Genomic DNA, 27,974 nt, shown 5'->3' with positions numbered 1-27,974 from the left:
AAAGTGTTCTGTGGGCTGACGAGTCCACAATTCAAATTGTTGTTGGAAACTGTGTACGTTGTGTCCTCCGGAACAAAGAGGTAAAGAACCATCCGGATTGTTATAGGTGCAAAGTTCAAAAGCCAGCATCTGTGATGGTATGGGGGTGTATTAGTGCCCAAGACATGGGTAACTTACACATCTGTGAAGGCACCATTAATGCTGAAAGGTACATACAGGTTTTGGAGCAACATATGTTGCCATCCAAGCAATGTCTTTTTCAGCAAGACAATGCCAAGCCACTTTCTGCACGTGTTACAACAGTGTGGCTTCATAGTAAAAGAGTGCAGGTACTAGACTGGCCTGCCTGTAGTCCAGACCTGTCTCCCATTGAAAATGTGTGGCGCATTATGAAGCCTAAAATACCACAACGGAGACCCCGGACTGTTGAACAACTTAAGCTGTACATCAAGCAAGAATGGGAAAGAATGCCACCTGAAAAGCTTCAAAAATTGGTCTCCTCAGTTCCCAAACGTTTACTGAGTGTTGTTAAAAGGAAAGGCCATGTAACACAGTGGTAAAAATCGCCCTGTGCCAACTTTTTTGCAATGTGTTGCTGCCATTAAATTAATGATTATTTGCAAAAAAAAAATTAAGTTTATCAGTTCTGACATTAAATATCTTGTCTTTGCATTCTATTCAATTGAATATAAGTTGAAAAGGCTTTGCAATTGATTGTATTTGTTTTTTTATTTTAGATTTACACAACTTGCCAACTTCCCTGGTTCTGGGTTTTGTATGTTTAATCGTACTTATTCTTATTAATACCGATTACAACAAAGAGCAAGTCACCATGTGTCACGCCAGACCGACAGACGTTTGAAAAGAGAAGTTGTGTTGTTATAAAATGTTTATTTGGAAACAAAACAATGTAGCCATTTTACACAGAACGTGGCGCGTCTATTTTACATACCTCAGGCAAGAAAGTCGTAAAGTGAGAGAAACACCCACACGGAGAAGCTAGGTGGAGGTTATAGTAGTGTTGTTTAGCGTCACAAGAGGATGACGAGCACGACGACAGTGAGGGCAGGAGGAGAAACAGGCTTCAGCAGGACCAGTGTGCTACAGTAACAATGGCGCCAGTTGATTTCAAACTCACAAACTTGGTTTCCTCCTCCTTGCAGTGTACACTCAATACAGTGAGCTTTTGTCTCTGAGGTAGCAAGGCAATCATGGCTTTCCTCTTGATTGACAACTTTCCTTTAAAAACAAAAACAAAATTTACATGTCGTACAACCCCAATTTTACAACAAGTGTGTAGTTCCACACGTGGAATGACAAACTGTATAGGCACACAAGGAGTGGCGTTATATGACGTAACAACGCAGTTTCAATTCATTCATATTCATGCGTTCAAACACAGAGCGTATTAGAGCCACACACAAAAGAAAATATAATTATGAGGAAAAATAAAAATTACCGCAGTTAAGTTGTGCTGTTACATGTAGAATTTTAATAACATTAGCAGAAATATGTCATAAATTACAATAAAGTTGCAAGAAAAAAAGTTAGGGGTCTTCCGAGGAATATCAGAATCATACGAGAATAAAGTCAGAATAATGCATTCAAAAAAGTTGTGGGGTTTCGGGGAAAAAGTCAAAATTGTACATGAATAAAGTTACATGTAGTTTAAAAAAATGTTTTTAAAAATCCTAGTGGTGCGAGAAAAAGGTCACAATATTGCAAGAAAAAAAGTTAGTTTTTTTTCCAAATTAAGTCATACTTGTAGGAGAATAAGATCTGAATATTGAAAAAAAAAATTAAAAAAATGGTTGTTTATTTTTGAGGAAAAGTCCTAATGGAATATTTTGAGAATCAAGTATTGAATATTACAAAAAAAAGAAGTTAGGGTCATTTCAAGAAAAGAACTTGAACCTTAAAATTAGAATAAGTCATATTATTACTGTTATGGGGAAACATTTTTTTTTAAAAAAATAATTAAAGATAGTTGGGTTTTTTTATATGGAAAAATAAATGTTAATATTACAAGGATATTGTCAGAATAGTATATATATATATATATATATATATATATACATATATATATATATAGAGTCCTCAAAAAGTTTTAATTGTAGTGTGATATTTTGAATGAACAGTGTCGTATTTTTGCTTGAGAAGTGGTAAAGTTAGCAGAATAAATGTCACATTATTAGGACAAAACATTTATTTTTTGAGAAAAATACTTCTTCAGAGAAATGTTGCAATGTTATGTCAATGAAATTGGAATACTACAAGGAACAAAATATATACTTTTAGAAGAAAAAGGTAATTGTGTGCGAGAACAGAAATTATGAGGTTTAGCTTGTGAAATGACCACATTTTCGTCATGAAATGATGACTTTATTCTCATATAGTCAATAAAATTAAATAATATAATTACTGCGATTATATTTCCTTTTTTTAGTGTGGACCCAATACTGTACTTTCGGGGTAACTCTGCAAAAAGCGACCGCATTTCGAAGGTACTCAAACTTCAACTCAGACTACCAGAGTTAGAATCTGAGTAAAGAGAAAGTGGAATGAGAAAAGAAATGTAACAGTTTGATTCCCAGTCCCACCAAAGAAAAGACAAGAGAATAATATTGGACATTTTTCATAGAAAAGCAAAAGAAGTGGGAGGGGTCAATAATGAACCAATCAAGGACAAGTGTTGCATAGTACACGACGACAAGGTGGTGTAAGGAGACAAGTTGTCATGTCCTGTGCGTCTTTGGGATTTATGGGCTTGTTGTGGAATGGCCGAGTCGCTCTTTGTTCACATCACCTGCAAACCAACACAATAAAAAAAAACAGAAATGGCAAATTAAAATCACATGAACAAAAGTCATGGAATATACTTCAAGTGTAAAAAGAAACAATTCCCAAAGAAAAACAAATGTTCCTCTTAAAACAATGATAAATTACCACAGGTAATTAAACTGTTTTAATAATTTAATGACTGGGTTGAAATTTTGGTTTATACAATGTTATATTTTTATTTAGAATGATTAGATACGTGTAGGGGGAATATTAAGGAATTAAAATACAAATTAAATGTTAGTCTTAAAGGTATGAGCCATTCATTTCAAAATAATTTTGAATTAAAATATAAAAGTAACATATATTTTTTTACAAAAATGGTATTTGTTGAACTTTATAGATTTTGTAATCAAAAACACAATTTTAAATGGAAGAAATAAGTTCATTAAATTATTCTAAATTGAATTAAAATGACATTAAAATACCTTCAATAAAACATGTATTTACATGTCTTGACTTGGGATGGATATTGTTTACATTTAAACTGACACTAATAACAAATGGTGCCCGAACCGCTACTTAAAAAGTTAGACATGCAATTTGAAAAACCCCCAAATCAAAACTCTTTTAATTTCAATGTAAGTTTTTTGACAATCAAGTTGAGTAATTGAAATACTTCAATTACATAAATGACACAATAACTAAGTAATTAATTAGAAAATAAAACCTGACTTGCCGTAACCGAATAATGAAGAAGTGTTGTGTTGTTGTTATTGTTGTGGCTGTTGGCTAGCACTGAGGTGCTAACGGTGTTATGAGTGCTGCTGCTGACGCATTAAGGTCAACAATGACGTTTAAAAGAGCGTCAGACTGTGTATTTCTGTCAGGACGTTACATTACTTACAAGACGTTACTTGCACAAATTTCACAGACGAGCACTTGTTGCAATTGGCTGAGTCTGCATTCATTTAGCAGCGGAATAAAACACAGACAGCCTCTTCTTCTTTCAATCCGGTTGCTTCTGTTTATGTAGACATCTCTGTTATCATGTAGCCCAGTTTCAGAGTCCATCTCTAGTCTGGACTTGGATTTACAAAACTCAAAACCAGTGAAGTTGGCACGTTGTGTAAATGGTAAATAAAAACAGAATACAATGATTTGCAAGTCCTTTTCAACTTATATTCAATTGAATAAACTGCAAAGACAAGATATTTAATGTTCGAACTGAGAAACTTTATTGGGAACAGGTGGGTGCCATGATTGGGTATAAAAGTAGATTCCATGAAATGCTCAGTCATTCACAAACAAGGATGGGGCGAGGGTCACCACTTTGTGAACAAATGCGTGAGCAAATTGTCCAACAGTTTAAGAACAACATTTCTCCAACCAGCTAAGTTTAAGAACAACATTTCAACCAGCTATTGCAAGGAATTTAAGGATTTCACCATCTACGGTCCGTAATATCATCAAAAGGTTCAGAGAATCTGGAGAAATCACTGCACGTAAGCCGCAATGCCCGTGACCTTGGATCCCTCAGGCGGTACTGCATCAAAAAGCGACATCAGTGTGTAAAGGATATCACCACATGGGCTCAGGAACACTTCAGAAAACCACTATCAGTAACTACAGTTTGTCGCTACATCTGTAAGAGCAAGTTAAAACTACTATGCAAAGCAAAAGCCATTTATCAACAACACCCAGAAACGCTGCCGGCTTCGCTGGGCTCGAGCTCATCTAAGATGGACTGATGCAAAGTGGAAAAGTGTTCTGTGGTCTGACAAGTCCACATTTCAAATTGTTTTTTGGAAACTGTGGACGTCGTGTCCTCCGGACCAAAGAGGAAAAGAACCATCCGGATTGTTATAGGCGCAAAGTTGAAAAGCCAGCATCTGTGATGGTATGGGGGTGTATTAGTGCCCAAGGCATGGGTAACTTACACATCTGTGAAGGCGCCATTAATGCTGAAAGGTACAGACAGGTTTTGGAGCAACATATGTTGCCATCCAAGCAAAGTTTTTTTCCATGGACGCCCCTGCTTATTTCAGCAAGACAATGCCAAGCCACATTCTGCACGTGTTAAACCAGCGTGGCTTCATAGTAAAAGAGTGCGGGTACTAGACTGGCCTGCCTGTAGTCCAGACCTGTCTCCCATTGAAAATGTGTGGCGCATTATGAAGCCTAAAATACCACAACGGAGACCCTCGGACTATTGAACAACTTAAGCTGTACATCAAGCAAGAATGGGAAAGAATTCCACCTGTAAAGCTTCATAAATTGGTCTCCTCAGTTCCCAAACATTTACTGAGTGTTGTTAAAAGGAAAGGCCATGTAACACAGTGGTGAACATGCCCCTGTGCCAACTTTTTTGCAATGTGTTGCTGCCATTAAATTCTAAGTTAATGATTATTTGCAAAAATAAATAAAGTTTCTCAGTTCGAACATTAAATATCTTGTCTTTGCAGTCTATTCAATTGAATATAAATTGAAAAGGATTTGCAAATCATTGTATCCTGTTTTTATTTACCATTTACACAACGTGCCAACTTCACTGGTTTTGGGTATTGTACTTTAGAAGAATATAATTCTGGAAGGTGTGCGGCGATCTTTGTAGGAAGCAAGCTTGAAAATAGATTCCTGTGGTAAATCATCACAGTGGCTGCCCTCCTCACATTACACACACACACGTCGGAGACTTCAAGGGCTTCTAGAAGGACGTCTCCCTGTAATGTCATCATGGATGCAGGAGGATGGACGAGAGTATGGTAGGACTGTGGAACTCCTAAAGTATAGCTCCATCTTACCTGTGGTCTTGCCGAGAGGCTTAAGGCGTTGGAAAACAAAACAAAGAACTGTCTCGCACCGTTTTCTGTAATAATACATGGTCGCACGCTTGCATGCAGACACACACACAAACACACACAGGTGCACACAACACTGTTCTGCTGTGCAGCCTGGAAATGCAAATAGCAACGCAGCAGCTGCCACATGTGATTTGTAACAAGAACCCTGCTACGTCTGCAGGAGAATGCGATTATGAGTCAAGGAGCGACACGTCGGAATATGATTTTGATGCATTTTAATGTCTTTAGTCTTTGCTTTCATTTATGAATAAAGTTTGAAGTCATGTTGTAAAGTTTGCCGCAGCTTTTAGTAAAGTAGCACAACACATAAGACCCAGGAACAGATTAAGGATTCAATAATCTATTAATTGACTTATTATGGATAATAATAATTACTAGGAATGTCCCGATCAACATTTTTGGCCTCCAATCTTGATCCGATTTTTGGCCTCAGATCCGATTTGATTTCGAGTCCCGCTTCTACACTTTGAGAATAGATTATAGCATTGGTTCTTAACCATAGGGCCGAGGCCTATTGTTGGGCCGCTAGCATCCCTGAGACGGCCATTCCCAGCTGTTGTTCCGTATGGGCCGCAGCGGTATACACATTTCCACCAAAAATTATGACTGAAGAGGTGAAGCTGTATTTGTATTTAACTTTACTTTTACTGACAGTTTACCGTATTTTCTGGACTATAAGGCGCACTTAAAATCCTTGGTTTTCCTCAAAACTCGACAGTGCGCCTTGTAACCCGGTGCGCCTAATGTATAGAATTATTCTGGTTTTGCTTACCGACCTCAAAGCTATTTTATTTGGTACATGGTGAAATTATAAATGTGACCAGTAGATGGCAGTCAAACATAAGAGATACATGTAGACTGCAATATGACTCAAGTAAACAAAACCAAAATGTTATGTTCTTTTGATAGGTGCGCCCTATGGTCCGGAAAATACGGTAGTTAAGAAACATATTCATCATTAATTTTGTTTATATATTTTAGCATAACATAATTGTATGTAATTGTATTTTTGTCAGTTATTTATGAGTCCCTTTTTATGCAGTATATTTGGTTAGTATTTATTTTTTTAATCAGCCTGACCAAAGCTTTAGGTTTATGTGTTAAATAAATAATAATTGCTGTGATTAACACATGGGTTCATAACATTTTACAAGGTTTTAAACTGTAAGTAGGTTAAATAATAAGATTACCAATTCAGCTATAATATTTGAATGGGGGCCCCGTGCCTCTCAGTAGTGGAAAAGTTGGGCCCCAAGATCAAAAAGGTTATGAACCCCTGGATTACACAACTGAAAATGTTTCATAACAAGTAACTAATGTAAACACAATAACATGTTTTCATGAAGCTTATCTTATCTAAAAAGAAATGCGAGTGTTGTTGTAAATCAGATGATGTATTAAATGTGTGGTATTTAATGCACCGTACCATTTTTTCATACAGTGGCTGATGCACAATAACTAAACCAAAGCAAAAACTACTATTGGCTACAGAGTTGAATGATTATGGCAAAAATAATAATCACGATTATTTTGATTGATATTGCAATCACGATTAATAACACGATTATTCATTAATTTGAAAACATTAGTATTTATTGTTCCACCAAAACTAAACTTTAAATATAGTTTTTAAAAAACGGATATAAATTAGTAACGAATAAACCACAACAAGTAAAATGATAATAATAGTAATAACAATAGATTTAAATAACAATAGCAATATAAAAAAACAATACCATTTATTTTTTCCGTTTAGATTTTAATTCTGTATTTTATCTTTTACACCTATTTTACCACCATACAGTGTGTGCTTTTTGTGTCATATAACATTTAATAAAATGTTTGTTCATTAAAACCAAAGATCCTCACATTTATTGGTGCAATACATCTTTGGACAATTTTGACTAACATTTTAGGTCAAAGCATAATCATTTTGTAATTGTATCATTAAATGCTTTAAATACATATTGCTTGTGTAAGGTACTTTCTGGAAACCTTTATTTTGTTAGTGTGGCACACTGCGCTATTATTGTGAAGGGGGAAAGAGTACTGTTGTTCTTAGCTTGACAAGTAAAGAGGCAACTCACTTGAGGCGGTTAAAAAAAAAAAAGAGTGAGCCTCTGAAGTTGCGACCGCTGTTTGTTCATTGATCTTACATCGATGATGTCGTTCACAACAACACAAGCAGATGAGATGTGTTGTGGGTGTATGGATTGTTGTTGCTGGCTTTAGCTTGGTAGCATAGTCGCTTTTTTAAAGTGGCCGTATCGACATTGCTTAATTCAGGACGGGGCGGTTGAGTGTTTTTCGGGGATGAATGAGCGGTTCTTTTCCAAAACAAATGTATCTTCTCCTTATAATAACAGCACTTGACTCATTTATAACAATAGGATTTTTTTAACAGTTTAACAGCGGATTCTGTTTTATTGGCCAATTACGTGATTACGTCCGCGGTTACGTGAACGCAGAAATCATATGCCTTCCTTTTTTTTGTTGAGTTTAGTGATTATTGATTGTTAATTAGGCACACTAGCGGTGTGTCACATACAAAGTAGCAACCATGGTGGGATCCCAATCGTCTAGCAGACATAGTCTTTTTCCACTCATTCACTCCTCATCCGTTTCACCGTCACAGGCTCTGCATTTGCACGCACGTTGCGCGGCCCATTAATCGTTCTTTTTTCCCCCAGATTTTTAGTTTCATGATCGTGAGAAGCCATAATGGAAATCAAAATTCCCTTATTTGTCGAACCCTAATTGGCTCCCATTGAAATCATTTGGGTTTTGCCCTCAAAGCCTTTCTGCATCCAAAGATGTACTTTCTGAGTTTGTAAACAAGCCCAAAAATTATTTCTTAATAATAACAAGAAAAAGACAATTATCGATCTAATCACTTCAGTATCGTTTGTAGACTGATACCATACTGGGTATCGTTAGTATCGACATTTGGTGCATTGAAGCTTTAGGGGTTAGTTAGCTTCTTCTGTCATCCTGCTCGGTGTGCGCGTGTAGCATGTTTAGCCTTTCCTTTTCTTCTTGTCCTCCAGTGATAATGTTACTTGGAAGAGACTTCTTTTATTTTCCACCATGGTGGTGAGGAAGCGTCTTCTAGAGAGGCGCTCGTCGCAGCTTTCTCTCAAATTGGAGCCAATGATCTGGCAAGAAACGCACCTTCCTGGAATTTAGGCACACACCTCTTGCATGCGTGTAACGAGGAATATGGAAATGTAATCGTGCATGCCTTTTGAAGGAATCTTTCCCATGAGTACAATTTTTTAGCACGTAAACACTGAGACACAGTTGTGGCAAGGATCGGCTGGGCTCAGCAGCTGATGGCTGATTAGTTAAAAAGGGCAAATATCGGCCCCTAATATGATCCCATGATCTGGACATCCCTAACATTCATATCAGGGATGTCAAACTCATTTTCATTGAGGGCCACATAGCAGTTATGGCTGCCATCAGAGGGCCGCTTGTAACAGTGAATAATGTATGAATTTGCCTCTGGATTTCACTATTAATTATATAAATTGTTTTAAGTAGACTGTCGATTTTACAGTAAAAACTTTACATTTACAAAATTTTACAGTAAAATAGTGTTTTTTTTATTTTATTTTTTACAAGATTTTACGGTAAATAGAAAAACAGTACAACTTTTTTTTGGGGGGGGGGGGTTACGGAAAAAGCTGGCAGCTTAGTTCCCAGAATGTGTTTTAAATTTACATAGATTTTTAAAACATTATATTGTTAATTTAAAAACAGTACAAGTTCTTTTTTTATTCTGGCAACTTAGCTGCCAGTTTTTCTACCGTAAAAACAAATGTACCGTCTTTCCATTTACAGTAATACATCGTTAAAAACAACAAGCGTAGATTTTACAGTCGAAAACTGGCAGCTCAGTCAACAGAATTTTAACGCAAAAAAAACAGTAGTAGTTTTTTTCAATTTACAGTAATATGCTGTCAAGAATAACGTAAAATGTATTGTTATTTTTATGAATTTGATGGGTAGTTTGCTGTAAAGTTAAGTATTTTTTGTATTTTTTTTTTTAGACAAAAACATGTTTGGATAATATACTGTAATATTTGTTGCAATATTGGATACTATTAAAATTTAAAAGGTATGCAATTTCAAGCAGTATATTTTTTTTTTTCTGTCAGAATGAAAAAAATCAATTACATTTAGAGAGAAAATAATTTAGTTATAAAATAAATAAATACATATAAATATAAATTAAATACATATTGAATATATATTAAATAAATAACATTTTATTTAATAAAATAATTTAATACTTTGTTGACACATATCATTTCCAGGTGTTTGCGGGTCAGATAAAATGACGTCGCGGGCCAGCCTTGAGTTTGACACCTGTGATTTATATAGAAGTACACAATGCACCTTAATGATGCCTTCCTAATTAAGTTAAAAGTGAAAGTGTATTATTGGACACACACACACACACACACACACACACACACACACACACACACACACACACACACACACACACACACACACACACACACACACACACACACACACACACACACACACACACACATGTAGGTCAGGTAAGTGTGCGAGGAGAGCAAGAAGGTGGTGATTGTGTTACAAGGAAATAAACCACTTGTAATTTTATTGCACTTTGTTGTATTGTTAATTCCCATAGTCTCATAAAAAATAATTGTATTAGGCTTCACCACAAATCAAAGCTAAAAGGACTCTACTGTATATTAATCATGACTTCCTTTATACAGTCAGGACAAAAGTGCCTTTGAGTTAACGTGGCCTCTTATCGTATTAGTCAAACATGACACGTGCAACCTTGTGGAGGATGAGGATGGCAAAGACACGGTCGGAGGAGGAAGACGCTCGGGGGTAAACTTACGACTGCATGCAGGGAAGGAGTTGTTAATCTGCTCCATGACATCGGTCAGGTCAGAGCTGCTGTTGTGAGGGTCGAGCAGCTCATCTGAACACAAGCATGCATGGCACACTTGAAGTCAACACTCCGCACGCTGTTTCCATTTATACATTCAGTGAGTGACTCACCTGAGTTCTCTGCAAGCGCTTCTCCGTCTTGCACAGCAGGAGAAGAAACTCCATTTAGCCTCATGTCCACCTCCGGCTGAGAGAGGAAAACAGCCGTAAAATACGCACAAAAAACTTTAGTTTTTTTATGCAAGATAAGACAACATTTGAATCATGGTTGGTGACGACAAGCAACTTATAGTCGGTGACATTTGAAACACAATCCCAGATTCCCTTTAAAGCTCAGCTGCAAGAAATCAATGCTGTTATCCTCCCTGTCATTCCTCTCCCCTCGTCGCCTCCTTCTTCATCTTCTGCCTCCCGCGGCGCTAACATGTTGAAAAGCTCAAAGCAGGCAACAACTGGAGGCTCACAAACAGCGACCGTCAAGGCCGGGATTAGACTGAAGGAGACGGGAAAATCTAAATACTGTAGGTCTAGATCCGCTTTAGCGCCGCCCTAGTGGCTCCCTGGACCTCTTTCAGAGATGTGTGAAAATGGAAATAATATATTTTTGTTTTAATATATTTTCTGTAGGAGAACAAACATGACACAAACCTTCCTAATTGTTATAAATCTCACTGTTTATGTTAAACATGCTTCACTGATGACAGTATTTGGCAAGCACCGTTTTGTCCTACTAATTTCAGCGATCCTTGAACTCACCGTAGTTTGTTTACATGTACGACTTTCTCCGATGCTGCCAAAGAAAGGCACGTTTTTATGCCACTCCTTTGTCTCATTTTGTCCACCAAAATGTTTTATGCTGTGCCTGAATGCACAAAGGTGAACTTTGTTGATGTTATTGATTTGCTGGAGGGCTAATCAGTCATATTTGGTCAATCCATGACTGCAAGCTAATTGATGCTAACATGCTATTTAGGCTAACTGTATGTACATATTGCATCATTATGCCTTGTTGTTAGGTAGATTTTAGCTCATTTAATTTCCTTTACAAATGTCCTCTCCGTATTTATTTTTATATTTGCATGCCTCATGACACATTATCTGTATGGAATATTGGCTGCATTTCTGATAGTTGTTTGTGTGCCATGTTGTTCCAGACCACAGCAAATGTTACCCAGCTTGCAAAGATTGTAATAAATCTATCAGAAGAAGACAGCTTGCCGTTTCCTTAAACTTGGACACGCACATCTACCTTTGGCCATTCTAAGACAGTAATTTCCAGGAGTTATCTCATCCTGTGAGAAGCCTCCATTTTACAAATTATTTCCAATGTTGCAAAAATGTGTAGAATATAAATTAAAATACAACATTTCTGTCAACGAAGATAAGCGTCAGCCTTTGATAGTAGGCTAATATAGCTAATATAGACACTTACATCATGTGTTGTCTTCATTATAACACTTATGTAAGGATTTTAATTGTTTGTGGCTCCAGACAGATTTTTTTTTTTTGTATTTTTGGTCCAATATGGCTCTTTCAACATTTTGGGATACCGACCCCTACTGTAGGTTGATGTGACGTCACCCCGCCATAAAATTAGGTACACCAGCACACCCTAATAAGATCTAATAAAAATGTATCAGTTAATAATTGGGGTGTCTCGATCTGATGTTGGTATGAGATATCAGTCCGATATCAGCACACAAGCTAGACATACGGAATAAGTGTCCAAAATTCAGCAATAATGCAGTCAAATACACAACACGTGTCAATATAATCAAGAATGAATAAATTATAGTTGCAAATTACTTACACATACAAAGTCTCCAAGGTAGAAATGTATTATAAAGTATCCAGTAACAAACATGTCCAAATCATTCAACTTACCGCGTCTTGAGCTTAATTTAATAATGAATAATAATAATGTATTAGATTTTATATCGCGCTTTTCTATTGTTAGATACTCAAAGCGCTCACAGAGAAGTGGGAACCCATCATTCATTCACACCTTCATTCATCATTCAACCTAATGAATATTGTGGTCATGAGGGGTCGCCAAAATACCACTTCACTTCAATTTAAAGACAGCATACGTCCATTCCAGACAGTCAATAATAAAAAGGTAATTATTGGAATTCCTACCATTATTCTCTGAGTAGTTTCAGTTGATTAAACTTGTTCTTACATTCTACACTACAAAATAAGAAAAGTATTTATAATTTGTGTAGATATCGTATCGAATCAATATCAGTATCCGCCAAAACTCCAGGCTCCAATATTGTATTGGAAGTAAATAAGTTGTATCAGGACACCCCTGATAATAATGCAGGGCTTTGGTTGATTTCAGCATCTTTAAATGTCCTGAAAAGTGTTTGGCAGTATAAGTCTGTTTCAAAACGATGAAACTTAAATAGAAATTTAACAACAAATTGCAGTAATAATAACTATCAAAACAATAAACTTTTTTTCATGTAAGTGCGAAAAAATATATTAATAAAGTTGATATAACATTTTAACATTAAATTGTTATTTGCAAGTGTTATTATATATATATATATATACTGTATATATATATATATATATATATATATATATATATATATATATATATATATATATATATATATATATATATATATATATATATATATATATACCTATAATTGGTTTATTGGTATTAATAATAATAAAATACTTATTGCTGTGCATAAACAGCTATTTATTCAGAAAAACATTACACATTGATATCAATATTATATACCTATATATATAGTACAGGCCAAAAGTTTGGACACACCTTCTCCTCATTCAATGTGTTTTCTTTATTTTCATGACTATTTAGATTGCAGATTGTCACTGAAGGCATCAAAACTATGAATGAACACATGTGGAGTTATGTACTTAACAAAAAAAGGTGAAATAACTAAAAACATGTTTTATATTCTAGTTTCTTCAAAATAGCCACCCTTTGCTATGTTACTGCACTGCATCAGAACTAGTTCTAATATTGTGGTTACCTTATGTTACATGAAAGGGCCATAATATTAGAAACAACACTCAGTATGATGCCTCCACAATAATAAACATGTTGTTACATTAAAAGTGAGGCAGTAAATCATAACATATACATATTCATATTAGCTCCCTTCCGCCTTTACTGGAGGTAATTATCCATGCAGCTTCTTCCGGAGCTTGCGTCTTGCCTCTGATTTGTTGGGATTACTATTGGTTTCAGCTGAAGGAGTTTGTGCATGGCTTGGCACAAGCAATCAAAAAAAACAAAACTCAGAGTGCAATTAGACTGAGCGTAAACAAATGTGCAAGTTATTGATGGAGGAACTGAAGGCGCGGATGGAATACTAATAACGGGATTAAGGACTAGTCGTAGTGTTTTGTTTTATAGACTAAAAAAAACATTTTGTTACTTTGGGAGCGTATTTCCTGTTTAATTAACACTTTGAATGGTGTGTTCACCTGGTGCAGGAGATGCCTGAGGCGATGCAGTTGAGACTCCAGCTGCTTGTTGTGGTCCTCTAAGATGTGCATGCGGGCCTCCAACCGTCCCTTGTGTTGCCGCAGCAGCTTGGCCTCGGCCAGGAGGTCGGCCTCGTCAGGATGGGCGGTGGACGGGCTCTCCGATTGCCACGGGCTCCCGGCAGGGGGCCCTCGTTGCTGCTCTTTGAGCTGCTCGTACTCCCGCTGTAGCGTCCTGGAATCAAACATTCAGTTGTCACAACATTGTTTTGCTAGGACTAGGGATGTCCGATATTGGCTTTTTTGCCGTTATCCCAATATTGTCCAACTCTTAATTACCGATACCGATATATACAGTCGTTGAATTAACACATTATTATGCTTAATTTGGACAACCAGGTATGGTGAAGATAGGGTCCTTTTTAAAAAATAAAATAAAATAAGATAGATAAATTAAAAACATTTTCTTGAATAAAAAATAAAGTAAAACAATATAAAAACAGTTACATAGAAACTAGTTATTAATGAAAATGAGTAAAATTAACTGTTAAAGGTTAGTATTATTAGTGGACCAGCAGCACGCACAATCATGTGTGCTTACGGACTGTATCCCTTGCAGACTGTATTGATACTGTATATTGATATATAATGTAGGAACCAGAATATTAATAACAGAAAGAAACAACCCTTTTGTGTGAATGAGTGTGAATGAGTGTAAATGGGGGAGGGATGATTTTTGGGTCGGTGCACTAATTGTAAGTGTATCTTGTGTTTTTATGTTGATTTAATTTAAAAAAAATAAATAAATAAATAAATAAAATAAAACATACCGATAATAGAAAAACCGATACCGATAATTTCCGATATTACATTTTAAAGCATTTATCGGCAGATAATATCAGCCATCACTAGCTAGGACGGTTCAGAATGTTAACTTGAAAAGGGCCAGGGGTTAACTTTTTTTTACACTTGCAACTTCTTACGGTCTACTCCTTTCATACATACGTACATACCTTTGCTCCTCCTCCAGGCGCGATATGACCCGCTCCAGTTCGCCACGCTCCTCCCTCTCCACAGCCTGCAGGATTTGGGCGGGGCTCTGAGGCTGACTGTTGGGGGAGCCCTCTCCTCCCAGCGTCTGACAGTACTGAATGATCAGAGTGTGCTCGTCATCGCTGAGGGGAAAAAAAACATCTTGGTTAGCATAGCTCTGAAAATAACTAGAAATGGAGGTATGGCAAAAAAGACACTTTAAACCAGAAATTGTAATTTCCTAAGAAACTAAGTCTGAATACTGATAAAAACATCAATAAAATATTAATTTTGGACCAACATTAAAATAGTAACACCACTTCGCTAAATAAATAAAATATAATTTACTAAGTCTCCAGCCCCCCCGTGACTCCAAAAGGGACAAGCGGTAGAAAATGGAAGGATGGAAAATGATACATTTATCAAATTAGTCCATTAATTCAATTGTGAAATATTATCCTAAATAATTCCAACAGATGTATTTGTTATTTATTCTATGTCAAATACACCTAATTTATGACAAATTAAAAACAATTCATGACATTATCAAGTCAAAAAATTGTATTTGTTAATGATGTTAATGACGTTAAGAAATAGGTTTAATATAATTACGTAGGTGCCATACAGTTAGTCATGATTTGAAAGATATACATATATATTTCAAATACCGTATTTTTCGGACTATAAGTCGCAATTTTTTTCATAGTTTGGCCGGGGGTGCGACCTATACTCAGGAGCGACTTATGTGTGAAATTATTAACACATTACCGTAAAATATCAAATAATATTATTTAGCTCATTCACGTAAGAGACTAGACGTATAAGATTTCATGGGATTTAGCGATTAGGAGTGACAGATTGTTTGGTAAACGTATAGCATGTTCTATATGTTATAGTTATTTGAATGACTCTTACCATAATATGTTACGTTAACATACCAGGCACGTTCTCAGTTGGTTATTTATGCTTCATATAACGTACACTTATTCAGCCTGTTGTTCACTATTCTTTATTTATTTTAAATTGCCTTTCAAATGTCTATTCTTGGTGTTGGGTTTTATCAAATAAATTTCCCCCAAAAATACGACTTATACTCCATTGCGACTTATATATGTTTTTTTCCTTCTTTATTATGCATTTTCGGCCGGTGCGACTTATACTCCAGTGCGACTTATATATGTTTTTTTCCTTCTTTATTATGCATTTTCGGCCGGTGCGACTTATACTCCGGAGCGACTTATACTCCGAAAAATACAGCACAGGTTTAATTGTTTTTTTTTAATGTATTAAATTGAAATTGTACTTTTTTATGGAATTTGGAATCATCCACAGTCCTTAAGTGAGACAAGAAAACTTGTTTCTTTCTTTTTTGTGCATTCCAGTCAGTGAAAAACGCTAGCAAAATGCAGCTAACAATACAACTAATGGGAGTCATCAATGCACCCTATTAAACACACACACAAAAAAACATCCAAAAACAGCCAACAATACTCAATTTACATGGCGTAACCGCATATTAACCAAGATGTAGCTACATTGTCATTGTAAGAGCTAACACAGAGGAACTACTTTTCTAGCGTAGTAACACGTACCTGGCCTTGCTCACAGAGACACTCCCACTGCTACGGCATTAGCGAGAGGTATGCAAGCTCTTATGTCAGTTGTTGAATCACATTTAACTTTGTCAAAGTTATTGCTCAATTATAAATCATGCCTCGCACGTGTACAATAGAGGGTTGAGGCCTGAACTTGGTCAACTTTCAAATTCTACTCGTTACCAACTAAAACTTCGGACTGACTGAAGCCGTGGATACTGACTCTCCACTTGGACCTGGCGACATCGCTCAAAAGACGCAGCACAATTATACAAAACCCAAAACCAGTGAAGTTGGCACGTTGTGTAAATGGTAAATAAAAACAGAATACAATGATTTGCAAATCCTTTACAACTTATATTCAATTGAATAGACTGCAAAGACAAGATATTTAGTGTTCGAACTGAGAAACTTCTTTTTTTTTTTTGCAAATAATCATTAACTTAGAATTTAATGGCAGCAACACATTGCAAAAAATTTGGCACAGGGACATTTTTATCACTGTGTTACATGGCCTTTCCTTTTAACAACACTCAGTAAATGTTTGGGAACTGAGGAGACCAATTTTTTAAGCTTTTCAGGTGGAATTATTTCCCATTCTTGCTTGATGTACAGCTTAAGTTGTTCAACAGTCCAGGGTCTCTGTTGTGGTATTTTAGGCTTCATAATACGCCACACAATTTCAATGGGAGTCAGGTCTGGACTACAGGCAGGCCAGTCTAGTACCCACACTCTTTTATTACGAAGCCACGCTGTTGTAACACGTGCAGAAAGTGGCTTGGCATTGTCTTGCTGAAATAAGCAGGGGCGTCCATGAAAAAGATGTTGCTTGGATGGCAACATATGTTGCTCCAAAACCTGTATGTACCTTTCAGCATTAATGGTGCCTTCACAAATGTGTAAGTTACACCCCCATACCCTCACAGATGCTGGCTTATGAACTTTGCGTCTAGAACAGTCCGGAAGGATCTTTTCCTCTTTGGTCCGGAGGACACAAAGTCCACAGTTTCCAAAAACAATTTGAAATGTGGACTGGTCACAGAACACTTTTCCACTTTGCATCAGTCCCTCTTAGATGAGCTCGGACCCAGCGAAGCCAGCTGCGTTTCTGGGTGTTGTTGATAAATGGCTTTCGCTTTGCACAGTAGAGTTTTAACTCACACTTGCAGATGTAGCGATGAACTGTCGTTACTGACAGAGGATTTCTGAAGTGTTCCTGAGCTCATGTGGTGATATCCTTAACACACTGATGTCGGTTTTTGACGCAGTACTGCCTGAGGGATCGAAGGTCCGTAATATCATCGCTTACGTGCAGTGATTTCTCCAGATTCTCTGAACCTTTTGATGATATTACGGACCGTAGACACACACACACACACACACACACACACACGCACACACACACACACACACACACACACACACCAGTAGCTGTTACCTGCAGCTATTTTTTCCACAATCTTTTATTGTTTCATCTGCTCCATCCACCTCTACTAAATCCTCCCTCATTCCAGTTATCACATTGACAGCGAGATTGTATATCCAAGGGATTGTGCAGCTTGAAGCAAAAGCAGGGCTGAAATAGCTACAAATAACATCCGGAATATACTGTATCTCTTATCAATAATACATGATTTGTTGGATTACAGGCTTGAATGGCCTTTTCCCCCACTTGAAACACTTTTTCAATGTGCTTTATTGTGATTTAATTTAAAAGACTCTCATGCCGCAGCAATGGATGTCAAAGATCCTGCTATTTAAAACTCAGACGGCACATATGCCAGTCATATACTGTATTAGAAATGCTAAGAATGGCAAAAATGGTACTTAAAAACAATTTACCAACGGTCAATTTACCTTTCCACTATAACAACAGTTAATAATGTTACTTAAAATTGCAGCTGATTAACTTATTTTTACACTTGCAATCAAGAATGTTGCTTAAAAAGTGTCAATGGTTAACAAACTTTAAAAGGTGTCTGACGTTCAAAATATGGCGTGTACATTAATAATTAATAACAGTCTAATGAGGAGGACAGATTATTTCTACAAACGTATTTGCAATATTTTCTATGGGAAAAAAAAAAGTTTTTAACAAACCAAACTAAACATTAAATAAAATATTTTCCCCTCTAAATCCAGGGAGAGGTTGTTGAATAAGTCAGATGCATCATTGAAGAGTTTTACTGTGACCCTTGATGTGATCTTTTCCATATTATTTTGTTCTGGACATGCCAACATTTTTCAACCAGACTTTAGACTTGAACTGCATTTACATAAAGTGTGGAATGGAGCAAAAAGATAATACATTTTCTTAAAATATGCTGATTTTGCACCATTTGAATCACTAATATGCAATGTGCAGTAAGTGTAGGTGACACTTACCACGTTTGTGTTCTTTTAGTTTTTTTATTCAGTTGGATGTTAAGAATGCTTATGGATATATTTTAGCTCACTTTACCCACAATGCTTCGTGCACAATGAGTCATTGTTAGAATGGGCAAGCAGAGGACATGGCTGCTTACGGTCCCCCGAACAAAGAACAACAGTCTCTATAATATCCCTAAGCCAGCAACTGAATGGCGCTATCCGCCGCCTTGACTGACTGAGAGCTCAGAAAGAAACAATGAGGAATAAACACAGAGAGAAATGGGAAGGAGGAGAACATCTGGAAAACCAGAGGGGAAAAGTGTCTGAGCCAGCATTGCAGAGGCAACATAATATGTAAAAAAGTACATTAGACAGAAGAGCAGATGTATTGTTTTTGAGAACCCCCACTAGTGTTTTGTGGTTAGCACACTATAATTCTACGGCAAAAAGAAATGTTTTTTTTCTAATTACCCTTGGAATCAAATAACCATCTTTTTTTAGATCCATTAATGAGCAGAAAGTGGGTCACCTTGAGTCCTTTTGAGATTGAGTAGTAGATATAAAAATAGTACTTTTTCTAAAACACAATGGAACCTTTGATCTTGATTTATTCCATGAGGTTGTTCAAGCTTGCATTTTGATAAAATGTCCTTTTAATAAAGACTAGAATTGAGCATTTTCACTGTCCAGACTGTGGTGACTACAAAGCTGCATTTCTGAAAATAGAACAACCTGCCACCCAAAAATGTCTTCCAGTTGATTATTGATTACAAATCGGTTCTGTTGCCGCGATGTTGTCCAATGAACTTGCTAATAAATGACCATGTTCGCAAAGACAGCAACGTTTTCTAAATCATTACTGACTCTGCGATGAGGTGGCGACTTCTCCAGGGTGCACCCCGCCTTCTGCCCGGGTGCAGCTGGGATAGGCTCCAGCACCCCAGCGACCCAGAGAGGGACAAGCGTAAGAAAATGGATGGATATTCAAGTTGTTGTATATAATGAGCCTTTTTCCAGTGGTGTGCCGTCAGGGCCAGCAAGGCCTTCTCTGTTGGCCTAACATAACCAGAAATCATGATCATAATTAAAGATTAAAGTAATTTTTTATTTACTTTCCCTAAATATCTCAAAGTATTCATATTCTCTTTGTGTCATATTATGCTCCTTCCAGTGATGTGTTTTTTAGTTCAGAGATTGTATCCAATCAGAATTCAGCTATCTTATGTTGCCATGCTGTACCAAATGCCCGGCCCTTCAGAATCAACAATGCAGGCGTCTGTGCACTGTAAGTGAACGGACACATACAGTTGATAGACAGTTGGGATAGCCAATCAGATCACAAGTTGTTGTCAGTAATGCCTTCTTGTTGGCCTTACGCTATGATTGGATACTCACTTGGGAGTCCCAAGTGAGTATCCAATCACAAGTTGCTAAAACAGGAAGTGGCACCGGAGCCATGCGAGCCATAGAAAGCCACAGAAAACTCACCAGTCCTCACAAAGAAGGAGAGCAAAATGTTGATGAGGTGGCAGATATATATTTGCAAAGCCATTTTCAAGAAAGATACTTAAGAGAAACTACATCTTGTGAGACGAGGTCGGCCGACACCGGAAGCTATCCCGGTGGTGAAATGGTTTGCCCGCGTCTTTCACACGAATCAACCGACTACGACCAACTACGAGCGGTACCACTGGCTTATACGGCGTCGAATGGGTGCTACAAATTGTGAGTTCAAATATTTTATTTCTTAATTTTTTCATCGCCCGATTGTAGCTGAGATAGGCTCCAGCGCCCCCCGCGACCCCGAAGGGAATAAGCGGTAGAAAATGGATGGATGGATGGCATTTGTTCTATCCAATTCTTAAAATTTTGACAGTACCACGTAAGATATGTTTTAATTGCTGAAGCGGGTTTATTGACTTATAGATTTAGACTTGTCTAAGTCTAATTCAGTGGTTCTTAACCTGGGTTCGATCGAACCCTAGGGGTTCGGTGAGTCGGCCTCAGGGGTTCGGCAGAGCCTCCGCCGCGGAGGTCAGGACACACCCGACTCATCGTGTAAACAAAAACTTCTCCCTGTCGGCGTATTATGGATACCCCCAAACAATGATCCCTCTAATTTTCCATATGTGTGAGCAAACGCAAAAACTCCTTGAGCATTCAGTGGAGCCCATGTGAGCGACGTCAGACGTGCACATGCACTGTGGTCACACCTGCAGCACACCTGTCCCAAACCTGACTAAATAACAAGTAAAATGTTTTATTATTGTAATCAAATGACAGCAGTCATTTCTATGAGATTATTTTCTAATATAAGTGTTTTGGCCCACTTACAATGACTGTACGATATTGTTTTTCATGAGCTGTGTACTAGTATTATATGTCTGGGTGGGGGTCCTACTTTGGAAATAATGTGTACCCCTTTCAGATATCGCATTTAGTTCCCACTAAAACATTCACATGTTGCACAATGAGATGTAAACATGGGATTATGTGTACATTCCTGTAACTTTCTGTTTGTAAAATATATCTTTATTAGTATTTCTTTGATATAACAACATCATTTTATGATTACAATTCGGGTTCGGTGAATGAGCATATAATACTGGTGGGGTTCGGTACCTCCAACAAGGTTAAGAACCACTGGTCTAATTGCTGAAGCGGATTTTTTAAATGTTAAATGCGCCGAAAAATAGACCGTTTTGTACACTGTTGAGGGGGATTAATGAGAGGAAGTGTGCAAGTGTGTTTCTCTATAGCAGGGGTCACCAACGCGGTGCCCGTGGGCACCAGGTCGCCCGTAAGGACTAGATGAGTCGCCCGCGGGCCTGTTCTAAAAAAAAAATAATAAAAAAAAAATTTAAAAAAAAAAAAAAAAAATTTTTTTTTTTTTTTTTTAAATTAAATCTACATAGAAAAAACACAAGATACACTTTCAATCAGTGCATCAACCCAAACAACCTCCCCCATGCACACTCATCCACACCCACTCACACAAAAGAGGTTATTTCTTTCTGCTACCAATATTCTGGTTCCCACAACATAGACAATACATCTGCAAGGGACACAGTCCGTGAAGCACACATGATTGTATAGGCTGCTGGTCCACTAACATTTTCATTAATTACTATTTTTATGTTATTATTTTTATATTGTTTTACTTTCTTTTTTATCCAAGAAAATGTTTTTTATTTATTTATCTTATTTTATTTTATTTTTTAAAAAAGGGCCTTATCTTCAACAGACCAGGTTGTCAATGAAATTAGATTTGTTTAAAGGGTTTTTTAAACCAGGCCCAGTCCAGATAATGTCCAAGTCGGACTCAGCAACACACACCTTCATTCATGTACACAGAAAAAAATTAGGGAACACAACAGATTGCATATAATTTATAAACAAAATTACATTTTCAAAATAAGCATTTATGTACAGTCCAGATTATGTCCAGGTCACTCAAATTAGGGAACACAACAACAGATATCATATAATCTATAAACATAATTATACTTTCAAAATAAGCCTTTGAGGACTTATCTTTTTTTTTAAATGTTTTTTGGCATCATTATCGTTTTCAACTATGTAACTTTCTAAAGTTAGAAAATACTGAATAAATGTTTTAAAGAAAGTAATACTAAGTGAATATCTGTTGTTGGCCTTAAAAATAAACATTTTACAGAGTACTATAATTAAATTGACTAAATCATGATTGTCAATGAACTCTCCTAAAATAACAGAAACCACATTAAGCTTCATAAACAAACCAATCCTTAAAGGCCTACTGAAACCCACTACTACCGACCACGCAGTCTGATAGTTTATATATCAATGATGAAATCTTAACATTATAACACATGCCAATACGGCCGGGTTAACTTATAAAGTGACATTTTAAATTTGCCGCTAAACTTCCGGTTCGAAAAGCCTCTGAGGATGACGTATGCGCGTGACGTAGAATACGGGTATGCCTTCCACATTGAAGCCAATACGAAAAAGCTCTGTTTTCATTTCATAATTCCACAGTATTCTGGACATCTGTGTTCGTGAATCTGTTGCAATCATGTTCATTGCATTATGGAGAAGGAAGCTGAGCAAGCAAAGAAGAAAGTTGTCGGTGCGAAATGGACGTATTTTTCGAACGTAGTCAGCAACAACAGTACACAGCCGGCGCTTCTTTGTTTACATTCCCGGAAGATGCAGTCAAGATGGAAGAACTCGGATAACAGAGACTCTAACCAGGAGGACTTTTGACTTCGATACACAGACGCCTGTAGAGAACTGGGACAACACAGACTCTTACCAGGATTACTTTGATTTGGATGACAAAGACGCAGACGTGCTACTGTGAGTATGCAGCTTTGGCTTCTAAACATTTGATCGCTTGACCGTATGTGCGCAACTTTTTTTTGCGTATGTACGTAACTTTTTAAAAATATATAAGCTTTATGAACCTTGGGTTAGGTGAACGGTCTTTTGGGCTGAGTGATTGTGTGTGTTGATCAGGTGTTTGAATTGTATTGGCGTGTTCTATGGAGCTAGGAGCTAGCAGAGGAGCTAGGAGCTAGCGTAACAAACACGCAGGTGTTTTTATGCAGGATTAATTTGTGGCATATTAAATATAAGCCTGGTTGTGTTGTGGCTAATAGAGTATATATATGTCTTGTGTTTATTTACTGTTGTAGTCATTCCCAGCTGAATATCAGGTCACCCCCGCCTCTCACAGCATCTTCCCTATCTGAATAGCTTCAACTCCCCACTAGTCCTTCACTTGCACTTTACTCATCCACAAATCTTTCATCCTCGCTCAAATTAATGGGGAAATTGTCGCTTTCTCGGTCCGAATCTCTCTCACTTCATGCGGCCATCATTGTAAACAATAGGGAACTTTGCATATATGTTCAACTGACTACGTCACGCTACTTCCGGTAGGGGCAAGCCTTTTTTTTATCAGATACCAAAAGTTGCAATCTTTATCGTCGTTGTTCTATACTAAATCCTTTCAGCAAAAATATGGCAATATCGCGAAATGATCAAGTATGACACATAGAATAGATCTGCTATCCCCGTTTAAATAAAAAAAATTCATTTCAGTAGGCCTTTAAACACATTTTTTCAACTTCCACCCAAAACAAAGACACAATATGACAATACCAAAACAAATGCAGGGTGGATTCAGGCTCCTGACAACAAAATCGGCAATCATCTGACTCTGTCGTATTCCATAATTTTAACATTTTCCCTGTGGGTAAGAAGTTATAAATAATTTTAATTTGAAAATAACGATTTTGCACATCGATAGTGGTTTTATAGATTAGTTTGAATATGGCATCCCATGGCAACGGGCAGTCAAAAAAGTCCTCCCATTTTCCATTTGTGTTGTATGAGGCAGCCTTCAAAGATTTCTTTATTAAATAAAAATTATATATTTTTCTATTTATTTTAGTTCCTTTTTGCCAACTAGAATTTGTTATTAGAGGTTTACAAACTAATAATTTAGTAGTTCCATAATTAATTATTTGTTTCCATCTTTTCCCAATTACTCCAGTTAGTTGATAAAATGAAAAGCTTGAGCAAGCATCACCATACATAGCTCTAAATTCATCATACATCATAATTTTACCATTCTCATTGATAATATCATTGACAAAAATGATTCCTCTTTCAAACATATTTTTCCAAAAGAAAGGCTTTCCATCTATTACAATATTAGAGTTCATCCATATTAACTGCTGCAAAATATCGTCTCTTTTTTCTGGTACATAAAATTGAAAACACCACTATGAGTGGATTGTTTCCTTTATTAACCCCGCCATGTTTCCCAGCAGACTCTCTGGGAGGGGATCACTTGTAAAAAAGGATACAATTTCTTTTGATACAGTACATGTTTTTTGTCCAACAGGACATTTGTGTACCACTCAATGTTTAAATACATCTTTGGAACAATTGATGCTTTTAAAGACAGACACATAGCTTCAAGGTTGAGAAGTTTCAGGCCCCCATATTCATACTCTTTGTACAAAACCTTTCTTTTAATCTTTTCCCTCCGCTCATAAATCTTAAAGTTTTGTGATGGAGCTGGTAATGACAAAAACAAATAAATAAATTGAGGAATAATTAACGAGTTGGCAATAGACATTTTACCATACAAGGTTAGGGATTTCCCTTTCCATAATTGCATAATTTTGTCCAGCTTTCTTAGTCGATTATCATAATTTACTGAGCCTAGATCTTCCAGATTTTCTGGGACAACAACACCAAGTATGTTAACTGATCCATCTGTCCACAAAACAGGCACTTTGCATTCCATTCGAAAGGACGTTCCCTTTAGATTTCCGATCCTTAACATTTTACATTTATCATAATTAAGCTTAAGGCCAGATTGCTGTGAAAATATGTCCAAAAGATTAAGAAGGTTCCGCAAAGAATGAGGAAAAATCTCATCTTTGTGAATCAGCCTTTTCTGACATGAACTTCATCGAGAACAAACACAGAACACGCCTCACTGATGCACATCTGCAAGACTCACTCAGAGTTGCAGTGTCAAGTTACACACCAGAGTACAACACACTAGTTAACAGCATGCAATGCCAGGCTTCCCACTAACTGACAAAGAAACAGATAACAGATTTGGTGTCCAGTTCAAAGTGTGACATGATTTAAAAATTTGAGAGTTTACTTTTGTATTTCACATGAGTTATTATTTGTACAAACATGGTGCAAAGTAATTCATGATTTGTTAAAAAATGTTAGTGGCTAGCTAGTTAAAATGGGATATTGTGATTTCACAAGACTGTCTTAGAAGTGATCATTTGAAAATGTTCAATTTGAAAAATCTGCACTTAAGAGAAAATATAAAAATAAAGTGTTGCATATTGATATTTATCTGTTTCTATATATATTTATTGTGAGAAATCATTAAGATGATCAGTGTTTCCACAAAGATAAATATCATTAATTATTAATAATAACAGAGTTAAAGGTAAATTGAGCAAATTGGCTACTTCTGGCAATTTATTTAAGTGTGTATCTAACTGGTAGCCCTTCGCATTAATCAGTACCCAAGAAGTAGCCCTTGGTTTCAAAAAGGTTGGTGACCCCTGCTCTATAGTATCTACAGCCGTGTCCATGTGGTGACATAAATTACGGTATTTTGAGAGGAGAAGTCGGACTAAGTAGGACATTACTCAAGGCCTAGGTGAGAGACGCAAGGCCCACCACTGCCTTTTTCCAATTGTCTCCTGCTTCCAAATAATACCCTATCCTCTTCGCACTTTACGAAAATGACAGACGCCTCAGTTACAATTACAGCATTTCTGGTATGCAATAAAATTAATTGGATTTTGTAAAAAATGGAAAACAAGAGCAGTAGGTTGTCTAGCCCTCGGTGACTTGGATGGCAAAAAGACAGCCTTCCTAATTAAAGATTCTCTTTTAAAAAGAAGGAAAACAGGGCATCAGTGATGCACATGATGAGTATTGTGGGTGAAGTCCAGATTAGAGTTTGCAGGAAGTGACGTAACATACTGGTCATCATTGTTCAATGGTCCACCAACGGCTGGATGAACACCACTAAACCGAGTTGGAGTGTTTCTTGCGCAGGAGATGCACAAAAAGAGGATTTAGCCAAAGAAGGAAAGAATAGAGAGCGAGGAGGCGACAATAAGCACTTCAAACAAGTTTGGAACTAAGAAGGAAATAGTTTCTTCTTGGCTTCAAAGTTGTACAAACAATAAAAAAAAATTTTTTTGAAGCAGAGCTCAACAAAATCAGCAGTTGTTTAAGAACTGTGCTGTATCTGAAAAGCGTAATACTGTACTGCTGCCTTTAAAAGCAGCTCTTTATCACATGATGGGATTCTTTAAAAAGAAAAACTTTTTAAATGAACAACACGAGACAATAAAAGGAGCAAAGTGTGAGGTGAAGAGCCATGAAAGTCTTTTAAACGACCATCCATAAAACCAGCAAAGAGAGAAGAGCTGAATTAGAAAGAACGACTAATATAGGTTTGATTAGGTCACTAATTAGTTGTAATTTCAAACTGCAATGCATGAAAAAATGCGGTGATAAACAGGAAAATGTCCTATTCAGTTCTCAGTCCCACTGTGGCTTGCAGGATGTTAAGTGAAAGTGACAGTGATGTCAAAATAAATGAGAATTAGCTGCTAATTGCGGCCCAGTGGGCGTTTTTGTGCCGCCTTCGCTGAGGCATCCTCATCTTCCTCACCTCCTTACTGCACATTTGTGTATGGGCGTCGCTTTTGTCTCAAATAGGACACAAAGACAAAAACAGCGAGTGGTATTAATGTGTTTGTCACACAGATCCAGAAATGTTCCCACTTGCCTTGTTTTTCTCTCTTATTTTGTTTTTGTATTGACCGCTTGGAAAAAAAAAGCTTCAATCAAATCTTTGTGGATCGAAAATGCTGTTCAAAGCATCGAGTTCACGTGAAGGTGAAGAGTCCTCCAGCTGCACTCAGCCAGCAGACGTATGGAAGATGATGATGCTCTTTATTGAGTCTTCTTAATGGTCTTGACCGAGTTACTGCATGCTGTGCAACTCAGCGTTATTATCATTATTTATTTGTCCTATAGGGTGAATTAAAATGTTTTTAAAAAAAAGTAAAAATAGAAAAATAAAAAAATATTAAAAATGTATCTATAATATTACTATGAAAAATAAACAGAAATAACCAATAAAAACAATGAATGAGAAAGATGAAAAAAAATAATAAATTCATAACTTAAGAGCCACTAAAATGTGATCATAAATATCCATCCATCCATCCATCCATCTTCCTCCGCTTATCCGAAGTTGGGTCGCGGGGGCAGCAGCCTAAGCAGGGAAGCCCAAACTTCCCTCTCCCCAGCCACTTCGTCCAGCTCTTCCCGGGGGATCCTGAGGCGTTCCCAGGCCAGCCGGAAG

At 36.9% G+C, this 27,974-nt stretch overlaps 1 protein-coding gene across 5 annotated transcripts in view; it reads right to left on the bottom strand.

Annotated features, from left to right (window-relative positions):
* Window positions 1-880: 880 nt before the first annotated feature.
* The window catches only part of utrn (utrophin), a 393,845-nt gene continuing 366,751 nt past the window's right edge, over window positions 881-27,974 (bottom strand). For all 5 annotated transcript variants that reach the window (XM_062044584.1, XM_062044587.1, XM_062044585.1 and 2 more), the window contains 5 exons: window positions 15,071-15,232; window positions 14,058-14,292; window positions 10,698-10,773; window positions 10,534-10,617; window positions 881-2,806 (listed from right to left, as the gene is read on the bottom strand). In XM_062044584.1, coding sequence (XP_061900568.1) covers window positions 2,760-2,806; window positions 10,534-10,617; window positions 10,698-10,773; window positions 14,058-14,292; window positions 15,071-15,232 — 604 coding nt within the window. In that variant the 3' untranslated portion in view covers window positions 881-2,759. The remainder of the gene's footprint in view (window positions 2,807-10,533; window positions 10,618-10,697; window positions 10,774-14,057; window positions 14,293-15,070; window positions 15,233-27,974) is intronic.

This window comes from Entelurus aequoreus, linkage group LG04 (genome assembly GCF_033978785.1).
Source record: "Entelurus aequoreus isolate RoL-2023_Sb linkage group LG04, RoL_Eaeq_v1.1, whole genome shotgun sequence".
In the NCBI taxonomy this organism is placed as follows: Eukaryota; Metazoa; Chordata; class Actinopteri; order Syngnathiformes; family Syngnathidae; genus Entelurus; species Entelurus aequoreus.
Note: the sequence above shows the minus strand (reverse complement) of the source record. Positions and strands in the feature narration are given on the sequence as shown.